The following is a 24,549-nucleotide window of genomic DNA, read 5'->3' as shown; positions in this document are numbered from 1 at the left end:
AAAGTGAATGAGTCAGATGTTTCCACCTTATTTTTTTTTGATATATTGCAACATCCAAAATGAGAAAGATTCACTCCACCTGAATGTAGTTTTACAGGCCCGGTCTAGATTCAGGAAAGTTAACTTCGGGATATAGTGGCAGGCAGTAGCTACATGCTATAGCTTATCTACAGAGATGAATACTTTAAAGATCACTAAATCAGGGGACAGAAAGGTAGTTAATCAAGTTTTTGTTTCCACCATTTCCTTGAATCATTTTTAGGAACACTTTCCATCGATTTAAATCTACAAACACATTAGGTACCGAGAGTTGTCACTGACCAGGAGGTTACTTGAAGTAATTCAAATGAATGACAGTATGCACACGTATAATTACACAAGACCAGAAACAATGCATCCTCTAACCTGCAAGGGTGTGTCATCGTGTAACATGAAGCAAGTGACTGCTCACAAGCAATGATTGAATAAAGTGACAGCCCGCAAGATGCAGACATGCATACATGGTTGCAAGTCAATTTTAAAGAGGGTGGACTAAATAAGAAAAACTGGTCTTGCAGTGAACAGACATTAGAGGGAACATCGAGCAGAAGCAGGCTAATCAGTACCACAAACTTCATTCGTCATGCAATGATACAGAATCATTCAGTACAGAACAGGCTAATTGAGTCAGTACTGACAAAAACTGCTCGAAATCTACACAAATCATGCCTTGCATGTTATGACATTTGAAATGATCATCCAAGTACTTTTTAAAGGTCATAACGTTCAAGGCAGATCTGAAACCTAACTGCATAGCAGATTCCAGATCCAGATCGTCAGCTTTCCAGCTCCTCTGATGCTGCCTAGCCTGCTGTGTTCATCCAACTCTACACTGTTATCTCAGACTCCAGCATCAGCACTTCCTACTATCTCTGCATATGTCCACCTTTGCCTCATTACCCTTAACATCATTGGTCAGCAAAAATCTATCATACTCCACTTTAAAAAAAACATTGATCCAGCTTCAATTGTCACTTGTAGTAGACAATTCCAAACTTCACCACACTTTTGTATAGAACGCTTTCCCTGGAAGTTCTCATAGGCCTTAACTTGCCAACTAATGACAATATTTTCTCTAAGACAAACAGAAATTTCTGGAGAAATTCAGAACTATGGAGGGAAAGCAGAGTTAACACTGAGTCCAGTGAATACTTATCAAAATGCTTTGTTTCATACCTCCAGCGTCTGCAGTTCTTTGTTTTATTTGTTACAATATTTTCTCTACTTATTCCCCATAATTTGGTTTAAATCACACTTACATTTGTAAACACCAAGAAACACCTTAGTTTATGGTCATACAAACTTGAATACACGATACTTAATATAAGAGCAGTTCGGATGAGGAGTGATCATGATCTGAAAATGTTAAGTCCATTTCTCTTTACGGATGCTGTCAGGCCAATTGAGTATTTGCAAAATTTTTTTTTGCTTTAATCGTACAATTATCAATGTTTTTCATCAGTCAGTTAGAGAACACTGTCCCCTAGTGGTAGTTGTGCATCATTCCAAATATAAAGCCTTAATTCTAACTTATCGCTGCATTACAAAAGCTGTACACTCTTCAATTTGAAATTTATAGAATTATACACTTACCGATTGGATTTCTATCAAAGAATAAAACAGGAACTCTTATTATGCACGCAAACATTCTGTTATGCAACTCCTGTGATGCATTCACCAACACATTGAAAATGACCAAACTTCGGGTAATTCCAAAAAGTATCACAGCTATTGTTAAACCTGGAGGAAAATAAATTTTGGTCAGTTGATCAACTGATTACAACATTAAGGTTCTTGGGGGATGGGTCGGGGTGGGATGCTTCAAGGGGTGGTGTGGACTTGTTGGGCCGAAGGGCCTGTTTTCACACTGTAGGGAATCTAGTCTAATCTAAAGATTGATTTAATATGACAACACTGCAAAAATTTGTCTTGAATATAACAACGGGAAACTGAATTATAACATTTTAAACTCTTTGTATTTCATGTTTTTAAAGGCAGAACTTAAGTTCAAAAGGCTTCTCAGATCATCCGTTCAATCATTTTACTGCAAGCATGAATCATACAATTTGCATATTTCAATGTTAAGTTAAAGAAAGCAAAATAAGCCAAAACATAACCACCACTCTCATCTTAGAGGTTAAGAGATTGCAAATTTGAGCCATTTTCAGGACTTTGTAACTTTGACCAACAGCTCATTAGCATATTGAGGGAGTGCTGTATTGCTCAGGGGTCCAGCTTTATTACAATACATTTAATCTAGAGTTTCCAGTGAACATAATGATCCAGTTTTAAAGTGTACATTGTTCATTTAATGTCCTGGTCAAATTTCCTTCTTGACCAACAATGAACTACTTTTGAAGCATAGTCAAAAGTACAGTTGAGAAGCAGATTTGGAAATTCATAGAGAACGGTGTTAAGCACAAACTACGTGGATCAATATTTTCTATTTTTAAATATGCTAAGAACAATTTTACCAACACTTAATTTTGCTGCTGCTAAAGTGTTACAAAACATAGAATTATTCCTGCAGGTTCACAAAACTTGGAAGTTTAAGTGTCAGGTTTATATGCAGATGCTTTCCTAGAAGAAAGGAGAGGAAAAATTATTCAAAGACAAATGAACCTTCTTTATGCATCGCCAGAGTAATATTGACAGAGCCCGGGAGAAGGCCATCTTCTTACAAATTCTATCATGGAACAGTACCGAATAATTGATTTTCAAACAAAACAGTACCATCTTTTCTATACCTGCATATGTTCCCAAGTAAAAGTTAATATCCAGCTGTTGCATTGTGTTATTCTGGCTATTTATGTGAGTTGTATTCAGTTGTTCTTGACTTGTTGCCCTGAAAAACACAAAAGCAATGCAACATATTACATAAAATATTTCATATGCATTTGTCAGCTGTAGTGTGTGCAGCCTGGTTTGAACTTCCTAAGCTAGATTTCAATCACTAGTGATATGGTGTAGAAATGTAACAATACCATTGCATTATGCAGGAAAACACTTTTCTTTAAAAACATATGTACACGTCAAAATGGACTGTCTGTGTTACTATTCTGGAAATGATTCTTATTTGTAGGGAATGTCCAGCAGTGTGTTATTTTTCTGGATTGTCCAAAGGTGTGTAGTACAATTTAGAGATGATTCAAAAGGTATGAGTAAGTACAAGTCTTCACAATTTTTTTATATACTGCACACAGAAGTAAATATGACCATGATGCAACTAAACAAAGCATCTGCAACTGGATGTTCTTTGGTCCATTCCCTTCATCGTTACAATGTTATATTTAAAGTGCTTAATTTTGATCAAGAATTTGTAGATGCTGATGTTTTAAAACCAAAACTTGTTTTTTGTTTACAAAATCAGGTTATATGGAAAAGGGTAGAGCATGTGGAAAGGCCAGAAGATTCATGTTCATTTCTGAATGTAGATGAAACATCACAGCTCCCGCACACTTCAAGAGTCTTAGTTCAAAATTAATTTATGTACTTATTACCTATATTTCTTTGAAAACTAATTCCACAGTATTATGAGTAAAGTCTAAAGCAGCCAGAATAAGGAGGCCACATTTTAGTTGGAGAGTAAGAAATGAAATTGTGTTTGGGGCAAAGGGATCTCAGTACAGATCATTTTTTTCAAACTAAAAGTAGTGACCAATGTTAATAAGGCCATCAAAACACACTACAACATTAAGGGAATTAACCTTACCAGTAAGAAAGCCACCAATCCTGAAGTACATAAGAAACCTACAGCAGAAGAAAGGAAAATTTAGACAGATTGAAAACGTAAACTATTGGATTTAAATGTTCAATTTGGTCTCCAGTGAATGCAGAAGGTAGCAATCTTGCACAACACAAATGAAATTTCTCCATCTGCCAACAATATGTCACATTGTGATTATTAGTTTAAAACAGGACGCTGCCAATGTATGTACAAAGGCAAATGGTATAGAGTCAGGCAGATGTACAAGGCCACCAAAAATAAAATTTGCAAAATGTAAAACCAACAGAAAAGAAGATCAAGCTCACCCATTAATAATTGTCCACACAATAATTACAAGATAATAATTAGTATTTATTGATAAAAAGCTTAAATAATATATCATCATTATCAATTCTACCTGTCTCAGTTATCATAATTTTGAGTATCACTATCAATTCTCCCTTCAATCCCTCTTGTTTCAGGAACAATCCTACTTTTGCTGATCTAACCATGAAGCTCAGCAAAGCTGAATTTGAAAAAGTGCTCAAGATGTACACAACCTTGAGATCAGCATTCCTAGCACATATTGTTTGAGAGAAGGGCAGGACCGGCAGCTCAATGTTCTAGGGTTAGATGTTTCAGGTGTGACACAGAGGGGCATTACTGATCAAGGAAAATGTCACAGCTGCATAGCACACAGAGAGGATGCCTGGGTTTAGCTCATTCAGCGAGGCCATATGGTTATAACTTACGAATAAGAAAGGTGTAAAAACCCTGATGAGATTATGTGATAGGTCTCCCAATATCCTGCAGGTGATAAAGAAATCAGATCATGCAGAGATGTAACAACAACAGGGTTGTTGTAGTGGGTGATTTTAACTTCCCTAATATTGAGTGCAACTCCCCGAGAGTCAGGGGCTTAGATAGGGCAGAATTTGTTTTGTGATTCTAGGAGGATTTCTTTAAGCGACATGTAGATAGTTCATCAAGGGAACAGGCCATACTAGATTCCATCCCCTATTCCCAATTCCTCCGCCTCCGCCGCATCTGCTCCCACGATAAGACATTCCACTCCCGCACATCCCAGATGTCCAAGTTCTTTAAGGACCGCAACTTTCTCCCCACGGTGATTGAGAACGCCCTTGACCGCGTCTCCCGCATCTCCCGCGACACATCCCTCACACCCCGCCCCCGCCACAACCGCCCCAAGAGGATCCCCCTCGTTCTCACACACCACCCTACCAACCTCCGGATACAACGCATTATCCTCCGACACTTCCGCCATTTACAATCCGACCCCACCACCTAAGACATTTTTCCATCCCCTCCCCTGTCTGCTTTCCGGAGAGACCACTCTCTCCGTGACTCCCTTGTTCGCTCCACACTGCCCTCCAACCCCACCACACCCGGCACCTTCCCCTGCAACCGCAGGAAATGCTACACTTGTCCCCACACCTCCTCCCTCACCCCCATCCCAGGCCCCAAGATGACATTCCACATTAAGCAGAGGTTCACCTGCACATCTGCCAATGTGGTATACTGCATCCACTGTACCCGGTGCGGCTTCCTCTACATTGGGGAAACCAAGCGGAGGCTTGGGGACCGCTTTGCAGAACACCTCCGCTCAGTTCGCAACAAACAACTGCACCTCCCAGTCGCAAACCATTTCCACTCCCCCTCCCATTCTCTTGATGACATGTCCATCATGGGCCTCCTGCACTGCCACAATGATGCCACCCGAAGGTTGCAGGAACAGCAACTCATATTCCGCCTGGGAACCCTGCAGCCATATGGTATCAATGTGGACTTCACCAGTTTCAAAATCTCCCCTTCCCCAACTGCATCCCTAAACCAGCCCAGTTCATCCCCTCCCCCCACTGCACCACACAACCAGCCCAGCTCTTCCCCCCCACCCACTGCATCCCAAAACCAGTCCAACCTGTCTCTGCCTCCCTAACCGGTTCTTCCTCTCACCCATCCCTTCCTCCCACCCCAAGCCGCACCCCCAGCTACCTACTAACCTCATCCCACCTCCTTGACCTGTCCGTCTTCCCTGGACTGACCTATCCCCTCCCTACCTCCCCACCTACACCCTCTCCACCTATCTTCTTTACTCTCCATCTTCGGTCCGCCTCCCCCTCTCTCCCTATTTATTCCAGTTCCCTCCCCCCATCCCCCTCTCTGATGAAGGGTCCAGGCCCGAAACGTCAGCTTTTGTGCTCCTGAGATGCTGCTTGGCCTGCTGTGTTCATCCAGCCTCACATTTTATTATCTTGGAATCTCCAGCATCTGCAGTTCCCATTATCTCTGAGGCCATACTAGATGTTGTACAGGGGAATGAGCCTGACCAGGCGATCAAAGTTTCAAGCATTTTGGGAACAGTGATCATAATTCTATAAGTTTTTGACAGCCATGGTTAAGGATCAGACTGGTCCTTCGGTGAAAGTGCTAAAGTGGTTTGAAGGCAATTTAATACAGCACTAGGGCAGGAACTGGATAAATTACATTGCAGCCAGCTGTTTGAGGCTAAACCCACAGCTGACATGTGAGAGTTATCTAAAGGCTTGTGCAGGACCAGCATGTTCCTATTCGGATGAAAGATTAAGATTGTAAGATTCAGGAGCCTCAGATGATAAGTGATATTGAAAGAGTAGTCAAAAAGGAAAAGGCAGCAAATGATAGCTTTAGGAAACTAAAATCAATTTGGCCATTAAAAGAGTTTAAAGGAAGCAGAAAAGAACTTAGAACAAGAAACAAGGGGTGTGCTGGACGAGGCCATGAAATATCCTTGTCAAGGAGGATTAATAAAAAGCTGAAGGCATTTTATACGTACATCAGGAGCAAGAGGGTAGCTATGGAAAGGATAAATTCACTCACAGATAAAGGGGGGAATTAATGCGAGGAGCCAGAGTAACTGGATGAGGTCCTTAATTAGTACTTTGCATCGACATTCATCAAGAACATTAATGGTGGTAATATTAGGGAAGGGTATTGCATTATTCTGGGGCATGTTAATATTAATGTGGCGGTGGTGTCGGGTGTCTTGAAAAACAGTAAGGTAGTAAGTCTTGATGAGATCTATCCCAGGATACTGGTGGAAGGAGATTGGTGGGGCCTTGACAGAGATATCTCCACTTTCCTCTTTAGCCACAAAGTCCCAGAACACTGGAGAATAGCCAATGTTGTTCTTTCGTTTAAGATGGGCAACAGGGCGAATACAGGAAATTATAGGCCGACAACCTAACAACATTGTAAGAGAAATTATCGAATATTCTTAGCGATAATAAGAAATATAATAAGAATAGGAAATAAAAACAAAGAAATTCTTAGGGACAGGATTTACTCACATTTGGAGACGAATGGACCTATGAGGGCGAGGCAGCATGACTTTATGTGGGAGTGGGCTTGTCTCACAAACGTAGTTCAGCTTTTCGAGAAAGTAACAAAGACATTTGATAAGGGTAGGGCATGTTGTTTACATGGACTTTAGTAAAGCATTTAACAAGGTAGGCTGGTCCAGGCGATTTAGTTACATGGCATTCATGTGAATTGGCACATTAATGAAAAATTGGCTTGGTTATCAAGGACAGCATAGGTCTGGAGGGCTGTTTTTCTGACTGAAGATCTACAACTAGTGGCGTTCTGCAAGGATGAGTGCTCGGCTCTCAGTTGCTTGTAATATACTTAAATGACATGGATAAATATGTAGGTGGTCTGACTTTAAGTTTGCAGATGATGCAAAAATTGGAGTTCTGGATAATGAGGAAAGTTATCAAAGGATACAGCAGGATATAGATCAGTTAGAGACTTGAGTGGCAAAATGCCAAATGAAGTTTAATCTGGAATTGTGTGAGGTGGTGCATTTTGAGACGTCAAACACAAGAGGAAACCGTACAGTAAATGGCAGTGTCCTGAAGAGAACTTATATATATAGGGATCATGAGGTGCAAGTCCATAGCTCCCTGAAAGTAGCAACACAAGTAGGTAGAGAGATAAAAACGACTAATGGGCATGCTTACCTTCATCAGTCAGGGCACTCAGTATAAAAGTTGACATGTCAAGTTGAAGCTGCATACAAGTTTAGTCAAGGCACATTTGGAGTAGTACATGCAGTTCTGGCCACTTCACTACAGGAAGAACGCGGAGACTTTAGATGCAGATAGCCATCGAGGCTGAGTGATTAAGTGTATTTGAAGCTGAGATGAACAGGTTTTTAAATCAATAAGGAAATCAAGGGTTGTGTGGAGAAGGCAGAAAAATGGAGTTGAAAATTATCAGATCAGCCACAAACTCATTGAATTCTGGAGTAGACTCAAAGGATTGAGTGGTCTATTTCTCCTTGCACGTCATAAGTCTTTTCCTCCTTTCTTCAGCATAAGAGTTATATTTGCTACCTTCTAATTCATTGGAATTCTAGAATCAATAGGATTATGGGAAACCAAAACAAATATATTCATTTTCTCAGCAATTACCTCTTTTAAAATGCTAGACTCGAGAAGTTTGATATAGTGCCAAGCAAACGACTTGAGAGCAAAATTATGGTTCTTGGGAAAAAATGGAAGTAGCAACATGAATACAGAATTGGCTCAGTGAGGGGAAACAGAATCATAGTTAATGGACGTATTTTGGGCAGGAAGGTCTGCAATGGATTTTCAAAGAGTTTATTGTTGGGACCCTTGTCTTTCACGATGTATGTTCATGGCTTAGACATTGGTTGACAAAGGACAATTCTAAGATGGTCAATAGTCAGGGGAGTAAAACAGCCAGCGGCATCGACTTACATTAGTTATATATTCCTCCTCAGGAAGAGATGATGTGCTTGGGCACTAATTTTCCTTCAGACTGTGAGAATGAACAACTTATTTGAACTACAGCAGTCTTTCTGGTGAAGGCATGTTGTTAGGTTGGGAGCAGCAGGATTTTTACCCAGCAATAACAAAGGAATGATGTAATTTTACAGTGTTGGAGACAGTATGCAACATACAGATGTCACATTAATATATTACAGTAGTATTCATCTGCTAATATTGTCAGAGCTCATGGAAAAGAGTTGACAAAGAAGTGCACCCTAAAGCATGTACATAATGTACCGGTGGTAGAGGGAATGACGTTGACAGATGGGGTTCCAATTGAGTAAATTGTTTCATAGTGAATCATGTCAAATTTCTGGATTGTTGTCCTGGCTCCACTCTTTCAGGAAAGTTCAGCGTCAATCACACTTTTTAATTGTGCCTGTTAACTGGTGGAAATACATTGGGACATCATGAGCAGAGTCTACCACCATGGAACACCAAGGCAATGATCTGCTCTGACAGGAACACCTTTTGAGTGGTTAGCCTCTGGTATCCTCAAGATCCTGTAGACAGTTGGCTTGGCAATAGTAGTGACATTGAATAACAAAGGTAGGTGGTTTGGTCTTGTCTTAAAAATGACCAATTCCTGGTGCATTGTGGAGATATTGCTCCATTTGGGAATGGAATGTTTCTTTAACTAAGGAATTACAAATGCATCTGAACATCCTGCAATCATTAGTATGGATGGTGCTGCCCTTCTGATGTAAGTAAAGTTTTTGATGGCACAGCTGTGCCTAGGATACTGCCTTTGTTAGCTCCGGCACTGATGTCCTGAGAATGAGATACAATCGCTGGAAGTCATGTATCAATCTTCCTTTATGCTGGGTGTGACATCAGCTATAGTAGAGTTTCTGCTATGATCGTTTTTCATTTTAATTTACCAATACCCCAGAATTTTTCCCAAAATGTGCAAAGCCAAGCTCTCAAGGGTTATGGGACAAAGGCACAAGGATATGGGGTTAGGCCACAGATCAACCACGTTCTCATTTAATGGTGAAACAGACACAAGGGAATGAATGTCTACTCCTGTTCCTACATTTTTAAGTAACTTAAAATTACACAAGTCTAACCACAAAATCAAGCAAATCACAGATATAAAGAAGTGTATTGCAGCATACAGAAGGAAACTGATTCACATTATCCATCATTAATAACAGCTCATTGATGAGTAGCCAAAGATTTATCTTTATGCAATTCCAGGGGTGCATAAAAGAAAGCTCTTAAATCACAGCAGCTACCTGTCCATTATTTTTCAAAAGAACCTCTTGCTCAAAGCATAAGAAAAATATCTCATACATTTCAGATTAAGTCATTTCTTAGATTCATTTACAATACAACATTTATAATGACTACATAGTCACTTACTTGTGTCACCAAATTGAGAATGATGGCAACCATCAGTATAAAACCATTAGCACCCGCTAGAAAATACTTCTTGTAAATGTTAAAGCCAATTGATCCTTCACAGCGACTCTCCTCTGGTGTTGCTGAAAGTACAGACTCCTCCTGTCAGACAAAAATTTGTACAACTTGTGAACCACAGATTACAATTTTCAGATCCTCACAATGTCTGTGAACTATAAAGTCAGAGAACTCTAAAGCAAAATAAAGAGTCTTTCAGCCTATTAAGGGAGTCTGTGTTGGTTATAAACAACCACAATTATTATAATCTTATTTCCCAGCAATTGGCACATAATCCTGTATGCCTGTGCACTGCAAATGTAGATCCAAATACTTACTAAATTTTGAGGATTTATCCCTCTAAAAGGCTTATAGGCAGTGACTTCCAGATATCCACCACCTTCTGGGTGAAAAAGGTTTTCTTTACATCCCCTCTAAACCTCTGGGCCCTTTTTTGAAATCCGTACACTTGGTTATTGATTCCTCCACTAAAGGGAAATATTTCCTCCTGGCTACCCTATCTGTGCCCCACATATAATTTTATATAATGTCCCTCAATCAATAATGTCCCCTCACAATCTCCTCTCCTCTTAGGAAGGCAACCCAAGTCTCAAGGGTGGCATGGTGGCAATTTTTGGCACCTCTGGTTCTCTGCGCCAGGGACTCAACTCCAACCTTGGCAAATTGCCTGTGGAGTTTACATATTTTCCCAGTGTCTGTGTAGGTTTCCATTGGGTACTCTAGTTACCTCCCAAAGCCGTGTAAACTAGGTGGATTAGCCATGCTAAAATGTGGGGTTATGTGGATAGGGTAAGGGGCTGGACCTGGGTGGGATGCTCTTTGGAAGGTAAGTGCAAACTCAAGTCCACAATCCTTACTGTTCAGGAAGTTTTAAACTAAATTTGACAGTGGAGTAAAGTGGTAATAAGATCAGGAGTTCGGTTCAAGCTGATATAAAAGAACACTAGGGCAGTCCTGCAGGGTGAGGAGACATGGAGAAAATAAGGTTCATGGGAGAACCAGAAAGCTAAATTGTATCCATTTTAATGCAAGGAGCCTGATTGGTAAGGCAGATAAACTGACAGCATTAATCAGCATGTGAGCATATGATATTGTTGCAATCACTGAGACATGGTTGAAGGAACAGCAGGACTAGCAGTTCAACAATCTAGGGTATAGATGTTTCAGACATGAAACAGGGAAGCTGTGAGAGAGATGGGGACATTACATTATTGATAAAGGTGACTGTCACTGTCGCAGTGATAGAGAATGTCTTAGAAGGCTCCACAAATGACACCATCTGCATAGGGCTTAGAAATTAAAAAAAACAGCTATCGTTTTGCTGGCATTACACCACAGGGGCCTCTCAACAGTCAGAGGGGATAGAGGAGCAGATATGAGACAAACCAAAAAGGTGTGAGAAGAACAAGGTTATAGTAGTATTGGATTTGAATTTTACTTACATTAATTAGGATTGTCATAGTATGAAAGGATTAGACAGGGATGAATTTTTAGATTGCATCCAGGAGTTGGACAGATTGTACTTGTTCCAATACATAGGTAGTTCTAGAGAGATAGGGCAGTGTTAGACCTAATCATAGGGAATTAAGCCACAGGCAATGACCAGAACTCTAAGTTTCAATGTCATCATGGAAAAGGACAAGGTTAGTGCAGAGGTTAAATGTCTAAACTGAGTGAAGGCCAATTTCAAAATCATTAGACAGGATGTGGTAGACCTAGAATGGGAGCAACTACTTGCAGGTAATTCTGTATTTAGAAAGTGGGAGTCTTTGAAAAGTAGTATGAAGAGAGTTCAGGGACAGCACCTTTCTCCAAGGGCGAAAGGCAAGGACAGCCAAAACCATGAAGCCATGGATACCAAGGGATATTGAGAGTTTGATAAAGAAAAGGAAGGATGCTTACACCATGTACAGAGAATTAAAAACAGGGAAGCCCTTTAGGAGTATAGACAGTATAGGGGAATGCTTAAAAATGAAAGTAGGATGGTAAAGAGAGGCCATGAAACTTCTTTGATCTTGTTGTCAAAGATAACTCCCAAGGCATTTTACAAGTACATTAAGAGCAAAAGTATTATCAGGAAAGTGGGAGGCCTATTAAAGACTAAAGGGGCAACCAGTACATGGAGCCGGTGAATATGGGTGAGGTTTTAAAGAAAGATAAGGTAGTTGGACATTTGTGTCAGGGTGGAGAGGTTCAAGAGCATGTAAAGATCAATAAGGAGGTGGTATTACGTGATTAGTAGGCATAGAAGTTCATAAATCCCTAGACCCTAATGAGGCGTACCCCAGGTTGCTATGGGATGCAAAGGGGGAGGTTGCTGAGGCCTTGGCAGAGATATTTAATACCTTACTGGTCGTAGGTGACATGCCAGATGACTGGAGGATAACTAATGAGGTTCCATTGCTCAAGAATGGTAGCAGGGAGACATCAGGTAATTAAAAATAAGTTAGTCTAACATAAGTGGTAAGAAAATTATTGGAAAAACATCTGAGGGACAGGGTTAATTAACACTTGGAAAAGCAGAGATTGATCAGGTATCATCAGCCAGGATTTGGCAGATGGAGATCCTGTCTGACTAACTTAATTGATGAGGGTAGTGAAGTTGAATGGAGTTAACATGGACTTCAGTAAAGTGTTTGACAAGGTCCCACATGGAAGCACTTAAAATGTCAGGGCATCGTCAGGTATCAACCAAGTGCAGGAAATGGAATTAGTATAGCTTGGTTTTTGTTGGCTGGTATGGTCATGGTAGGCTAAAGGGCCTGGTTCTATGTTGTATGACTCTATAAATGTCATCCATACCCACTATTGTAATTTATTCTCTGATCAATACTGCAAAATCCCATCCTCTTTCCTTCCTTCGCTGTCTTGACAGAATATTAACCTGATAATCCTATGCATCTCTCACCAATGACGAAGTGACAGCAATGGGATTATATCTCTCTGTGTTTGAATGTGTGCCTACAACTCATCTGCTTTTTTTGTCACATTCACATTCTTAGTGTTAAAATGAATATCATCCAATCCGGTTAACTGGCCTATAACTTTGCACTGTTCTTGAATTGCCTATAACTTCTATTGTTCTGACTCACTTGCTGTCACTTCTAACTTTGGCCATGCATCTCCTCCTGCTGAATATTCTCCACCCACCAAGTTAGCTTACACCCTTCTCAACAGCATGAGCAAACCTTCCCATAGAAACATTGCACCTGAATGGAACAGGACCAATTGGAATGCTTTGTAAAGGCCCATATCCCCTCAAAACAGTCTAAAACCCTCCTTCCCGCATCATCTTCCCATCCACTCATTCCTCTCCTACTGTCCTGCAGACAAGTGTAAGGTGATGCACTTTGGTATGAGTAACCGGAAGGCAAAGTACTGGGCTAATGATAAGATTCTTAGCAGTGTAGATGAGCAGAGAGATCTCGGTGTCCATGTACACAGATTCTTGAAAGTTGCCACCCAGATTGACAGGGCTGTTAAGAAGGCATACAGTGTTTTAGCTTTTATTAATAGAGGGATCGAGTTCCAGAACCAAGAGGTTATGGTGAAGCTCTACAAAACTCAGGTGTGGCCGCACTTGGAGTATTGCGTACAGTTCTGGTCACCACATTGTAAGAAGGATATGGAAGCTTTGGAAAGGGTGCAGAGGAGATTTACTAGGATATTGCCTGGTATGGAGGGAAGGTCTTACGAGGAAAGGTTGAGGGACTTGAAGCTGTTTTCGTTAGAGAGAAGAAGGTTGAGAGGTGACTGAATTGAAACATAAAATAATCAGAGGGTTAGATAGGGTGGATAGGGAGAGCCGTTTTCCTAGGATGGTGACAGCGAGCACGAGGGGGCAAAGCTTTAAATTGAGGAGTGAAAGATATAGTTCAGATGTCAGAGGTAGTTTCTTTACTCAGAGAGTAGTAACGGAATGGAACGCTTTGCCTGCAACGGTAGTAGATTCGCCAACTTTAGGTACATTTAAGTCGTCATTGGATAAGCATATGGACGTACATGGAATAGTGTAGGTTAGATGGGCTTCAGATCGGTATGACAGGTCGGCACAACATCGAGGGCCGAAGGGCCTGTACTGTGCTGTAATGTTCTAAGTTCTATGTTCCATATGTACTCCTAAACTCACTCGCACATGGCGCAAGAAGTAACCCAGAGATTATTACCTTTTGATTCCTTTTCTTTAATCTAACTCCTAGCTTCCTAAATTCTGCCTGCAGGGGTTTGTTGCTTTTTCTACCCATCTCTACCTGATATTCTGAAAGAGGAGGGCAGCCAAACACCATCTGTTTGGCTGACCTCCGCCTTCAGAACATCATGCAGCTGTTCAGTCAAATCCCTGAACCTGGCACGAGGGAGGCAATACACCATCCTGAAGCCTCTTTTGTAGCTGCAGAACACCAGTTTGTTCCCCTTACAATTGAACCCCCTACCACTATAGCTCTGTTATTCTTCCTCCCTTCTTGTGCAGCAGACCCACTCAATGCCATGAATGTGGCTCCCATTGTTTTCTCCTGCATAGACATCTCCCCTAACAGTATCCAAAACACTATATCTGTTCGAAAGGGGAACAGGTACAGGGCACTACCTGCCCTCCCCTACTCTGCCTGGTAGTCACTTTTACACTTTTGCTTATTCAGTCTTTACATGCAGTGTGACCACTTCACCAAGTTTGCTATCCATGGCATGGGTAGCTCCAGCTCCAAAATGTGGTGAGCCAGTAGCTGCAGTTGGGCACACTTCCTGCACACAAGGTTACCAAGGACAACTGAAGCTTCCATGATTCGCCACACAGCACAGGACAAGTATAGGTATGAATTCTGCTGCCATGACTTTCTTTAAGCCCCTTAAGCTTCCTTTCCAAAAAAAAGGCACTTATGTAAGAATATTATTAACATACTTCCCTTACGTTAACAGTAGCTCTCTTACCCTACTTTGCTTAATTACTTTATTATTTTATACACTAAAATTATTTCATGGTGTAGTGAGCCATATCAAAGACAGTCAAGGACGATAGAGGAGATTGTGCCTTGGGGAAATGGGGCCATCTCATTGTCACAGTCACATTTGATCCAACATGTGGCTTTGATAATTGTCGTTGAACATCATGACTTCATGTCATGAGCAGAAGGCAGGAAAATTACTTTGAATATTAGATATACAAGGTGTACAGATGGGTGAACACAGTAGGCCAAGCAGCATTAGAGGAAGGCTGACGTTTTGGGCCTAGACCCTTCTTCAGAAACTCTGAATATTTCTTTGATTTGAATAATTATCGAACACTATCTTGAATGCTTAAATTGGCAGTACCCCCATCACACTGTCAAGTAGTGCATTATGGATCCTGTGTTAAAATGTTATTTTCTCATATCAAATTTGTTTCTTTTGCAAAATTACTCTGTATCAATGTCTTTTTGTTCTCTACATTTTTAATAAAGTGATCAGAAGCCTGATTGGAACGATCAAACAAGGAATGCTGGGGAAGGTGGTAATGGATGTAGAATGCAACATGTTCAAGGTCTTTGACAGAGATTATAGACAGGATTTAGAGGAACAGAAATTAAAGCAAGAGAACTGTCAACAACATTGGCTAATATGGAGAAAGTGAAGTTTGGCGGTCAGTAGTTTAATGCAAATTTGATCAGGTAATAAGTGAGGCTGGCGGGGGGGTGGTCTTCTGGACAAGATCAAGTTACAATGGGTATGTGGGTAAGTAGGAGGCAAACTATAGAAAGATGAAAGTAAGCCTAGGCAGGGCAAGGTTGTAGGAAGCATTGACACAATGGTTTGAATGACATTGTTTTGTGTTGTAACTAGAGAAGTATAGAAAATATGTGTAGGCCAGTGAGCACGTTAAGCTTGCTCTACCAATTATGATCATAGCTGACCATTTGACTCAATAGCCTATTCCTGCTTTTCACCTATATCCTTTGTTTCCCTTAGCTCCAAGTGCTATATTCAACACCTTCTTGAAATTTATACAATGGCCTTGACTCCTTTCTGTGCTTGTGTGAATGATCACAGAAAGCAGTGAGTCAGGTTCCCGGCAGCTGACTATGGATCTTCCTGGCTAAAATATGGTTGGGCAAAGACAGCTTCTGGACTGAAGAAAATGTATGCCATCAGAAATCACCAAGGTGACATTCAGGGTCACAGGCAGTGACATACTTCCTTGCCTCTTATGCCACCCAGAAATGATGCTGGATAAAGGATAATTAGCTGACAAAGGCAGGGATAGTGCAAAATAACATTCTTTTTTACACCATGAGGGATATACAATTTGTGAATGGCAATTCGATAGCTCCCTAAGCCTTCCACTCTGACCAATGTTGGGAATTACCATAAGCTTTTTTGTATTTAGACCAGTTTCTAGTACACAGCTTACCTTTTACATAAGCTGTGGTCATTATATCCTTAATTTTATCGAAAGCAATCAATACTGTTTAAAAGAAGGTGGCAAAGAATAATCGAGTTGCAGAATACCAGTTGAGGGGCACATCTCAAACAAAAAGCAACTCACTGACAGAACAGGGAAATTGCTTTAGTAGTTTGTAATTTGGAGCTCAGTAAGCCAGTGTCTTCAGCAAGTAAATATGCATCAAAGCAGAAGCTACAACAAGACAACAACTCATATATATGCAAGGAGGAGTGGCAAAAGCAAGGATGAGGGAAATGAGATGAGGACCAGGAGGAGAACAAACAGGGGCATTTTGGTATGAAGGATGAGCATGATGAGAACGACAATGGTGACTGTAATAAAGAATAGAGGCGAGAGATGACCAATTGCCAAAACGTTGTGATGGCAATATTGCTGATAACTTTCCTGAGCACCTTTTCATCATCCAATTGCTCTTTCATTATATTGTACTCCATTCAATCTAGCAAAGGATTTGAAAATGGGAGTGCAAGATAGGTCAGTGTTAAGACAGAATCAGAAAGCTTTACTATTTCTACAAAATCATAGGCATTAATTAGTTGCCTCAGAGGAAACTTACGTTACTGAAGTAAGTGAGCAAAATTCAAATTTCTGAGTCTGAGAATCACAGAAACTCTAATGTGCATAATGAAACCATTCAGCACATCAAATCTGCAGTAGCCCTCCGAACTGCATCCCACCCAGACCCAACCCTCCATCTTACTTGGACATCCTTGGACACTAAGGGGAAATTATGGTCAATTCACCTAACCTGCACATCTTTGGGCTGTGGGAAGAAACCAGAGCACCTAGCAGAAACCTATGCAAACGTGGGGAGGAATCAAACCCGAATCCTGCAAGTAGAACAATGCATTTGAGTCCACTTATTTGATACATTCTAATGCCACCTTCTGGAGATTTCAGCTTTCCCTGAACTGCAGAATTTTAGTAGAAGTTGAGAACTTAACCGATTCTGAGTGAAATAACCACCTATGTATTATGGTTACTTAAGACTTATTTTACACTTGATTGGAGTACAACATAATGAAAGAGCAATTCGATGATGAACTGGTGCCCAGAAAGGTCAAGCGGAATATTCCCATCACAATGTTCTGGCAATTGGTCATCTCTTACGATCTGTTCTTTGTAACAGTCACCATTGTCATCCTCATCACCTTGCTCATCCTTCATGCCTCCTCCAGCAGCATAGTGGCTCAGTGGTTAGCACTGCTGCCTCACAAGGCCAGGGACCCGGGTTTGATCCCACCATCAGGCAATTGTCTATGTGGAGTTTGCACATTGTCCCCGTGTCTGCGTGGGTTTCCTCTGAGTGCTCCGGTTTCCTCCCAAAGTGCAAAGATGTTCGGGCTAGGTGGATTGGCCATGCTAAATTGCCCATAGTATTCTGGGATGTATAGATTAGGAGGGTTATAGGGGATGGGTCTGGGTCGGATGCTCTGAGGGTTGGTATGGACATGTTGGTTCGAAGGGCCTGTTTCCACATTGTAGGGATTCTATGGATGGATATACACAGTGCAAATAATGTACTGTGCACTCCTATTAAAGTTTTACTTTTCATCCAACTCGCACATGCATAGGAATAGGTCTGTTTCACCATTCATTGCTGATCTGGTAACTCCACATTCCCGTCTACCTCTGATAAAGTTTAACTGCTTTGCCTGTCAAACACCTATCTGCTTCTGAATTAAAAATATTTCAAAATTGTCTTCCTCAAAAAGTGAATGAAGCAACATTCTAAGGATAAATTTGCCTTATCTAGGATATAAAGTGGGTAACTTTTAAAGTGGCCCCTAATTTTAGATTTTCCCACACGGGGAATCATATCTTCCTCACCCCTGTCAGGGTCTCTGGAGATTTTATATCTTTCAATCAAGTCACTTCTTACTTTTCTAAACTCCAGTGGGTAAAAGACTAGATTTTCCAACCTCTCCACATAAGACAACTTCCCACTCCAGGGATAAGTCTAGTAATTGATGCCACATGTTCTATGCTGAACACAGTTTAACTCCAGAAAGCAAAATCTTTATATTTTCAAACTCAGAGTCTACTTATTCTCACTTGACTGATGTTCATCCATCTTTAACTTACCGGTAATTCAAATGAACCTTCTTTGTGGGACTGCATTGAGGAATTCAAAGACAAATTGGAGGTCTGTGAAAGTGTGCGTTCTTTAGTGATTTTTGTGGCAGAATGGGAATCTGTCTGTTCGTCCTCTTCATCTTGTTTTAGCAGAGAGGAAAAGTCAACTCCAGAATTTAAAAGTTGCTTGAAATTTCCTTTTCTAACCACCTGGCCCTGAAATTAATTTCTAATAAGTTATTTAATCACACAATAGCCAACAAGTGATTCAATTATATCACATTCAGATAAAGTGCATTGTGATTTCAAGCGCTTTGTTTTTGGTATGCAACATATTTAAAAAATATTCTGAGATTAGAGTGATTTCCCAGTGAGAAAATATAACCTATTCCTTAGAACAAAACAATGTCCAAAAGAATTTAGATTGGAAATTTGAATACAGGTTTCTACAGTCTTTCAGCCATTAATATTTGGCACATAGAAAGGTTAAGTGAGTTACACAGCCTCTCTAAAATAGGTTTAATGATTAAAAAAAACAGAAAAGCTGGAGAAAGTTCTGCAGAAAAGTCATATTGGACTTGACATGTTAACTCTGTTTCTCTATCCACCGATGCTGTCAGACCTGCTGAGTTTCTCCAGCACTTCTGTGATTTTGTTTCATATTTCCATCATCGGCAGTATTTTATTTTATTTAGCAATCAGTTTCTTTATTCATTATTTTAGGGAGCAGTGAACTGAGAAGAGGTTTGTCATAAACGTTACCACATTGTCCGAAGCAGATCCAATTTAAACAAATAAAGGCAACACTCAATAGAGCACATACTTCCACCATGTTGTGCTAACTCAACTTTATTACAATATACACTTCTTCCCCAAGGATTTTCTCTACCTGGTTGATGGTCTGTAATTACAAAAATCATACCAAGAAATTTGCTTTTAAAATTACTAGGTGGTACGGTGGCACAGAAGTTAGCACTGCTGCCTCACAGCACCAGGAACCCAGTTTGATTCCAGCCTGGGATGCCTGTATTTGCATGTTCTGACTGTATCTGTATGGTTTTCTGCCAGGTACTCCAGTTTCCGCCCGCAGTAAATATGAGCAAGTTAGATGGATTGGCCATGGTAAATTGCCTGTAATGTCCCAGGATTTGCAAACTAGGTGGATTAGCCATGGTAAATGCAGGGTTACAGGTTCTAGGTGGGATGCTCTTTGGAGGGTCTTGCAGACTTGATAAGCTGAATGGCCTCCCTTTGCACTGTAGTGAATCTATGATACATATCTAACAACCTCCTCTGAAAATTTTGTTCATATTTAAACAGCTGTGATAAATTGCAACACAGAAACTGAGGTAGTGCAAAACAATCCATATCTATTCGAAAAAAGAATCACCTATGTACCAATTTGAAACTGATCCTTTAGGCAGTTACAGGATTTAGTTGTGGATCCAAAGCTTCACCAAATATTATTTAATTCTTCTTTAGATCATGTCCTGTATACCAAGTTGCATGCTGCAGTCTATCAAACAGACGAAGAAACAAAGGCAAAGATCTTCACTGGTTGAGGCAAAACTAGCAGTGGTTGGTAACACTAAAATATACTTGGCTGGTGGTGGGGGGGATGCTCTTCAGCCGTGTTAACCAGAGGCTGCAGGGAGATTGAGAGAGAGAGAAAGATATAAGCTGCTGACATTGCTGCCTGGGAGGTGTTAGCCAGAGGCTGCAGAAAGATAGAGAAAGGGGCACCAGCAAATGCAAAGGTGATGACACAAAGAAAGAAGCAGCTTGTGAACTAAAAATGACCTGGGCCTAGGTGTTAGTTTAAATCTACTTAAGCCTGTTTGAATTAACTACGATTTACAAAAAGAAGGATGAGTTGATGCAAAAGCCTTATTTGGATGAGAAATAATGAGGTAATGCTATTTAAGTCACTGGGCCAGGACCAGGGCCAATAAGCATGCAACATGTGAATTAGCCTGAGCCAATGGGAAGAAGACAACAATGACTGGACAGAGGTAAGAGAAAGAATAGAAAGACAGCCCTTGGGGCACGTAGCCAGTGAAAACTCCGGAGACCAACCATCGCAGAAGCAGACCCTGCATCAAGCAGGTGGTGATGACTTTGAGCGTAGCCCCCTGGCCAGCATCAGCAGCAGCAGCCATCCTGATCAGGTATTACCTTTTATGCTCTAGAAGTCCTTGGGGAGTATTGGAGGACTCTAGTTGGCATATAAGTGGGTCCTAGTTCAGTCTGTGGGAAAATATATAAGGTCTAACTCTGTGATAAAAACATTTAAGTTTAACACATTAATAAAGCAATTTCTGAGGATGTGAGAACTGACTCATCTCTCTGTATTAACTGATAACCGGAACCAGTGTTCTCTGGGCTCTTGACAACAGTTGGTTGTCACCATAGCATTCTTGCCATTTTGCAGTTTGATTTGCTTTGTAGATAGCATATAACAGAAATTTACAGGTGAAACTTTGTAAGTTCCAGTCTTATAGAGAGATACCACCACTCATCAAAGTTTCCAGTGGAACACCAGCTTAATTGAGATATATTTGGAAACTCGTTTATTGAGCTAATTGCTATACATTGGGGAGAGTAAGTTGCACGCTGGGGTGATTGCTTTGTGGAACACTTCTTTTCCATCCACAAAAATGACCCCAAGCTTCTAGCTGCCTGCCACTTGAACACTCCACCATATTCCATGGCCAATATTTCTCTATCAGGCCTACTGCAGTGAGGGTCAACGCAAGCTGGAAGAACACCACCTCATCATCGGTTTTTGGACATTATAGCCTTTATTTGTACAGGGCATCAGTGAGACTGCATCTGGAGTACTGTACACAGCATTGATCATTTATTTAAGAAAGGAGGTAATGCATTGGAAGCATTTCAGAAAAGGTTTCTTCAATTAAAACCCAAAATGGGCAAGTTGACTTAGGAGAAAAGATTGCACAGGCTAGGTTTGTATCCAATAGAAATTAGAAGTATGAAAAATGATGACAGTGCTAGAGGGTGTTGACAAGATAGATGTGAAGAGGATATTTCCTCTTATGGTACAATCTAGAACTAGGGGTTATTGCTTAAAATAAATCAGGAATTGCTTATTTAACACTGATGTTAGATTTATTTTTAAAACATCTCAGAGGACCGTGCGACTTTCAAGCACTTCTGAAAAGGTGGTGATAGTTTCAGCTCTTGATGAAATGCTTTTTGTTACAGGGGATTACGTAGTAGAATATATGTAATTGCAGTGAATGAGTTTCTATGAATGAGAGCTTTTAAAAACAAATTCTGCACTGGATACTTGGCAAAGGCTTTAAGCTCCAATCATTTTGATTGCTGACTGCATTGGCATTGTCAGCATAAAAATAAAGGCTGGTGAGTTATGGGCTGGAATAACAAAGAACAAACAACAAAGAAAATTACAGCACAGGAACAGGCCCTTCGGCCCTCCAAGCCTGCGCCGATCAAGATCCTCTGTCTAACCGGTCATCTATTTTCTAACGGTCTGTGTCCATTTGCTCCCTGCCCATCCATGTACCTGTCCAAATATATCTTAAAAGACGCTAACGTGTCTGCATCTACCACCTCCGCTGGCAATGTGTTCCAGGCACCCAACACTCTCTGCGTAAAGAACTTTCCACGCATATCTCCCTTAAACTTTCCTCCTCTCACTTTGAACTCATGACCCCTAGTAATTGAGTCCCCCACTCTGGGGAAAAAGCTTCTTGCTATCCACCCTGTCTATACCCCTCATGATTTTGTAGACCTCAACCAGGTCCCCCCTCAATCTCTGTCTTTCTAATGAAAATAATCCTAATCTACTCAACCTGTCTTCATAGCTAGCACCCTCCATACCAGGCGACATCCTGGTGAACCTCCTCTGCACCCTCTCCAAAGCATCCGCATCCTTTTGGTAATGTGGCAACCAGAACTGTACACAGTACTCCAAATGCAGCTGAACCAAAGTCCTATACAATTGCAACATGACCTGCCAACTCTTGTGCTCAATACCCCATCCAATGAAGGAAAGCATGCCATATGCTTTCTTGACCACCCTATTGACCTGCATTGTCACCTTCAGGGAGCAATGGACCTGAACACCCAGATCTCTCTGTTCATCAATTTTCCCCAGGACTTTTCCATTTACTGTATAGTTCGCCCTTGAATTTGATCTTCCAAAATGCATCGCCTCGCATTTGCCCAGATTGAACTCCATCTGCCATTTATCTGCCCAACTCTCCAGTCTATCTATATTCTGCTGTAATCTCTGACAGTCTATTTGCTACTCTGACACTATCTGCTACTCCAACAATCTTAGTGTCTTCTGCAAATAAGGTGGTACTAATTTGATACAGGAATTATAAAAGTCAAGAATAAGGGCAGAGCAGCATTGATTGGCATGGAGGTGCCAGAGATTATACAGCAGGTGACAGTGACAGTTGTCATGGAGAATATAAAGAGTTATGGGGTGGCGGCATGAGACTGCATGATTAGCATGTACAGGGCATAGAGATTGTGTAGAGATATGAGGGCTGTTTTATGTTTTATTTTTTTTAAAATTGAAATTCCATGACAGTCCTTTACTTAGCCCATCGACGCACAGTCAGCCTCCACATTCATTTCAGGTCACCTGGCCCCACACGCAGAGAGCCCTACCACCCTAAAATGAAAATCCCAAAGTCCAGTACCATATATGCAGGGCTGGGAGATGATCTGGTTCTTCTAACCTGCAAGCAAATATCTGGCTCAAGTGTTAGTAGAGGACAGTGATCCTACTATTCAGGTTAGGTCATGGAAAAGGAAAATGAACAATTGAAAGGAAAAATAGTTACATGTAGGAGGGTCAACTTCCCAGGCAAGATATGGCCCAATCAGAATCAAGGATCATCAGGCAAGACTGCAATCAAATAATGTCTTTAAAACACATAGTTCAACACAGTTAGGATAGATCCTCACAAGGGTAAAAGATAATAAAATTAAATTTAGATATCCCTGATGATAAAAAAGTTACAGTAAGATGATAGGTGCAAATGATAGATGTCAGATAATTAATCGAGAATTACGCTAATCATGGAAGGTTCAGAGGGAAGTAAAGATGTAGAACAAATCGAAGAAAGGTGAGTGCAGAAAGAGACAAGACTGTTATACAAAGGGGATAACGTGGTCTTCTACAGATAATACGAAGAGTAAAAAGATGCTATATGTAGGAATAAAGGCAATTACATACCCAGAAAGGTGCACTGATTTGGAAGGAGGTCATATGGCTGAGCCACAAAGTGGGAACTTTGCCTCTGTCTTTTTACGTAACATGCTGTCAAAGTTGTAGTAAATAAGGAAGGCTGAATAGGCTGTTCTTAATCAATTATTTTACCTATCTCTGACTCCTTTAAATGGACGGACCAACAGAGCTGGATAAGATGCATTGCAGAAATTCACCAAAGTTCTTTAAACATCACCTTCCAAATCCATGACAAGTTCCATCAAGTTGGACAAAGGCAACAGATACCTGGGAAGAGATAGTAAGAACTGCCGATGCTGGAGTCAGAGATAACAGCGTAGTGCTGGAGGAACATAGCAGGCTAGGCTGTCTTCTGATGCTGCCTGGCCTGCTGTTCTCCTCAAGCTCCAGACTGAGATGCAACAACCTGCCAGGTTTCCTGCAAGCCACTCATCATACTAACTTGAAAATAACACAATTCTTTCTGCTTTATTTAGGTCAAAATCTTGGAATTTCCTATCTAACAGCCTTGTGGCTGTAAATGGGGTGAGCTGTTTCAGATCTGGCAGGTCAAGTTGGCTTTAATGGGGGTGTGAGGGTGCTGTGTGTGCAGTTTTTTTTATTCAATCCTGAGATGTGTGTGTCACTGGAATGGCCAGCGTTTATTACAGGTAAGCATCAATCACACTGCTGTACGTCTGGAGTCACATGTAGACCAGACCAGGTAAAGATGGCAGCTTCCTTCCCTACAGGACATTAGTGAATCAGATGGGTTTTCCCGACAGTG

The 24,549-nt window shown here is 40.9% G+C and overlaps 1 protein-coding gene across 4 annotated transcripts in view; it reads right to left on the bottom strand.

The window, feature by feature from the left end:
- The window catches only part of abcc4 (ATP-binding cassette, sub-family C (CFTR/MRP), member 4), a 492,919-nt gene that overhangs the window by 215,703 nt on the left and 252,667 nt on the right, over positions 1 to 24,549 (bottom strand). For all 4 annotated transcript variants that reach the window (XR_007247792.2, XM_048533436.2, XM_048533434.2 and 1 more), the window contains exons 15-19: positions 18,545 to 18,751; positions 9,964 to 10,104; positions 3,752 to 3,789; positions 2,787 to 2,884; positions 1,633 to 1,779 (exon numbers count right to left, since the gene is read on the bottom strand). Coding sequence is in view for 3 of the 4 variants with exons in the window: in XM_048533436.2 (XP_048389393.1) it covers positions 1,633 to 1,779; positions 2,787 to 2,884; positions 3,752 to 3,789; positions 9,964 to 10,104; positions 18,545 to 18,751 (631 nt within the window). In the remaining variant the exon portion in view is untranslated. The remainder of the gene's footprint in view (positions 1 to 1,632; positions 1,780 to 2,786; positions 2,885 to 3,751; positions 3,790 to 9,963; positions 10,105 to 18,544; positions 18,752 to 24,549) is intronic.

Source organism: Stegostoma tigrinum, chromosome 6 (genome assembly GCF_030684315.1).
Source record: "Stegostoma tigrinum isolate sSteTig4 chromosome 6, sSteTig4.hap1, whole genome shotgun sequence".
NCBI classification, from domain to species: domain Eukaryota; kingdom Metazoa; phylum Chordata; class Chondrichthyes; order Orectolobiformes; family Stegostomatidae; genus Stegostoma; species Stegostoma tigrinum.
Note: the sequence above shows the minus strand (reverse complement) of the source record. Positions and strands in the feature narration are given on the sequence as shown.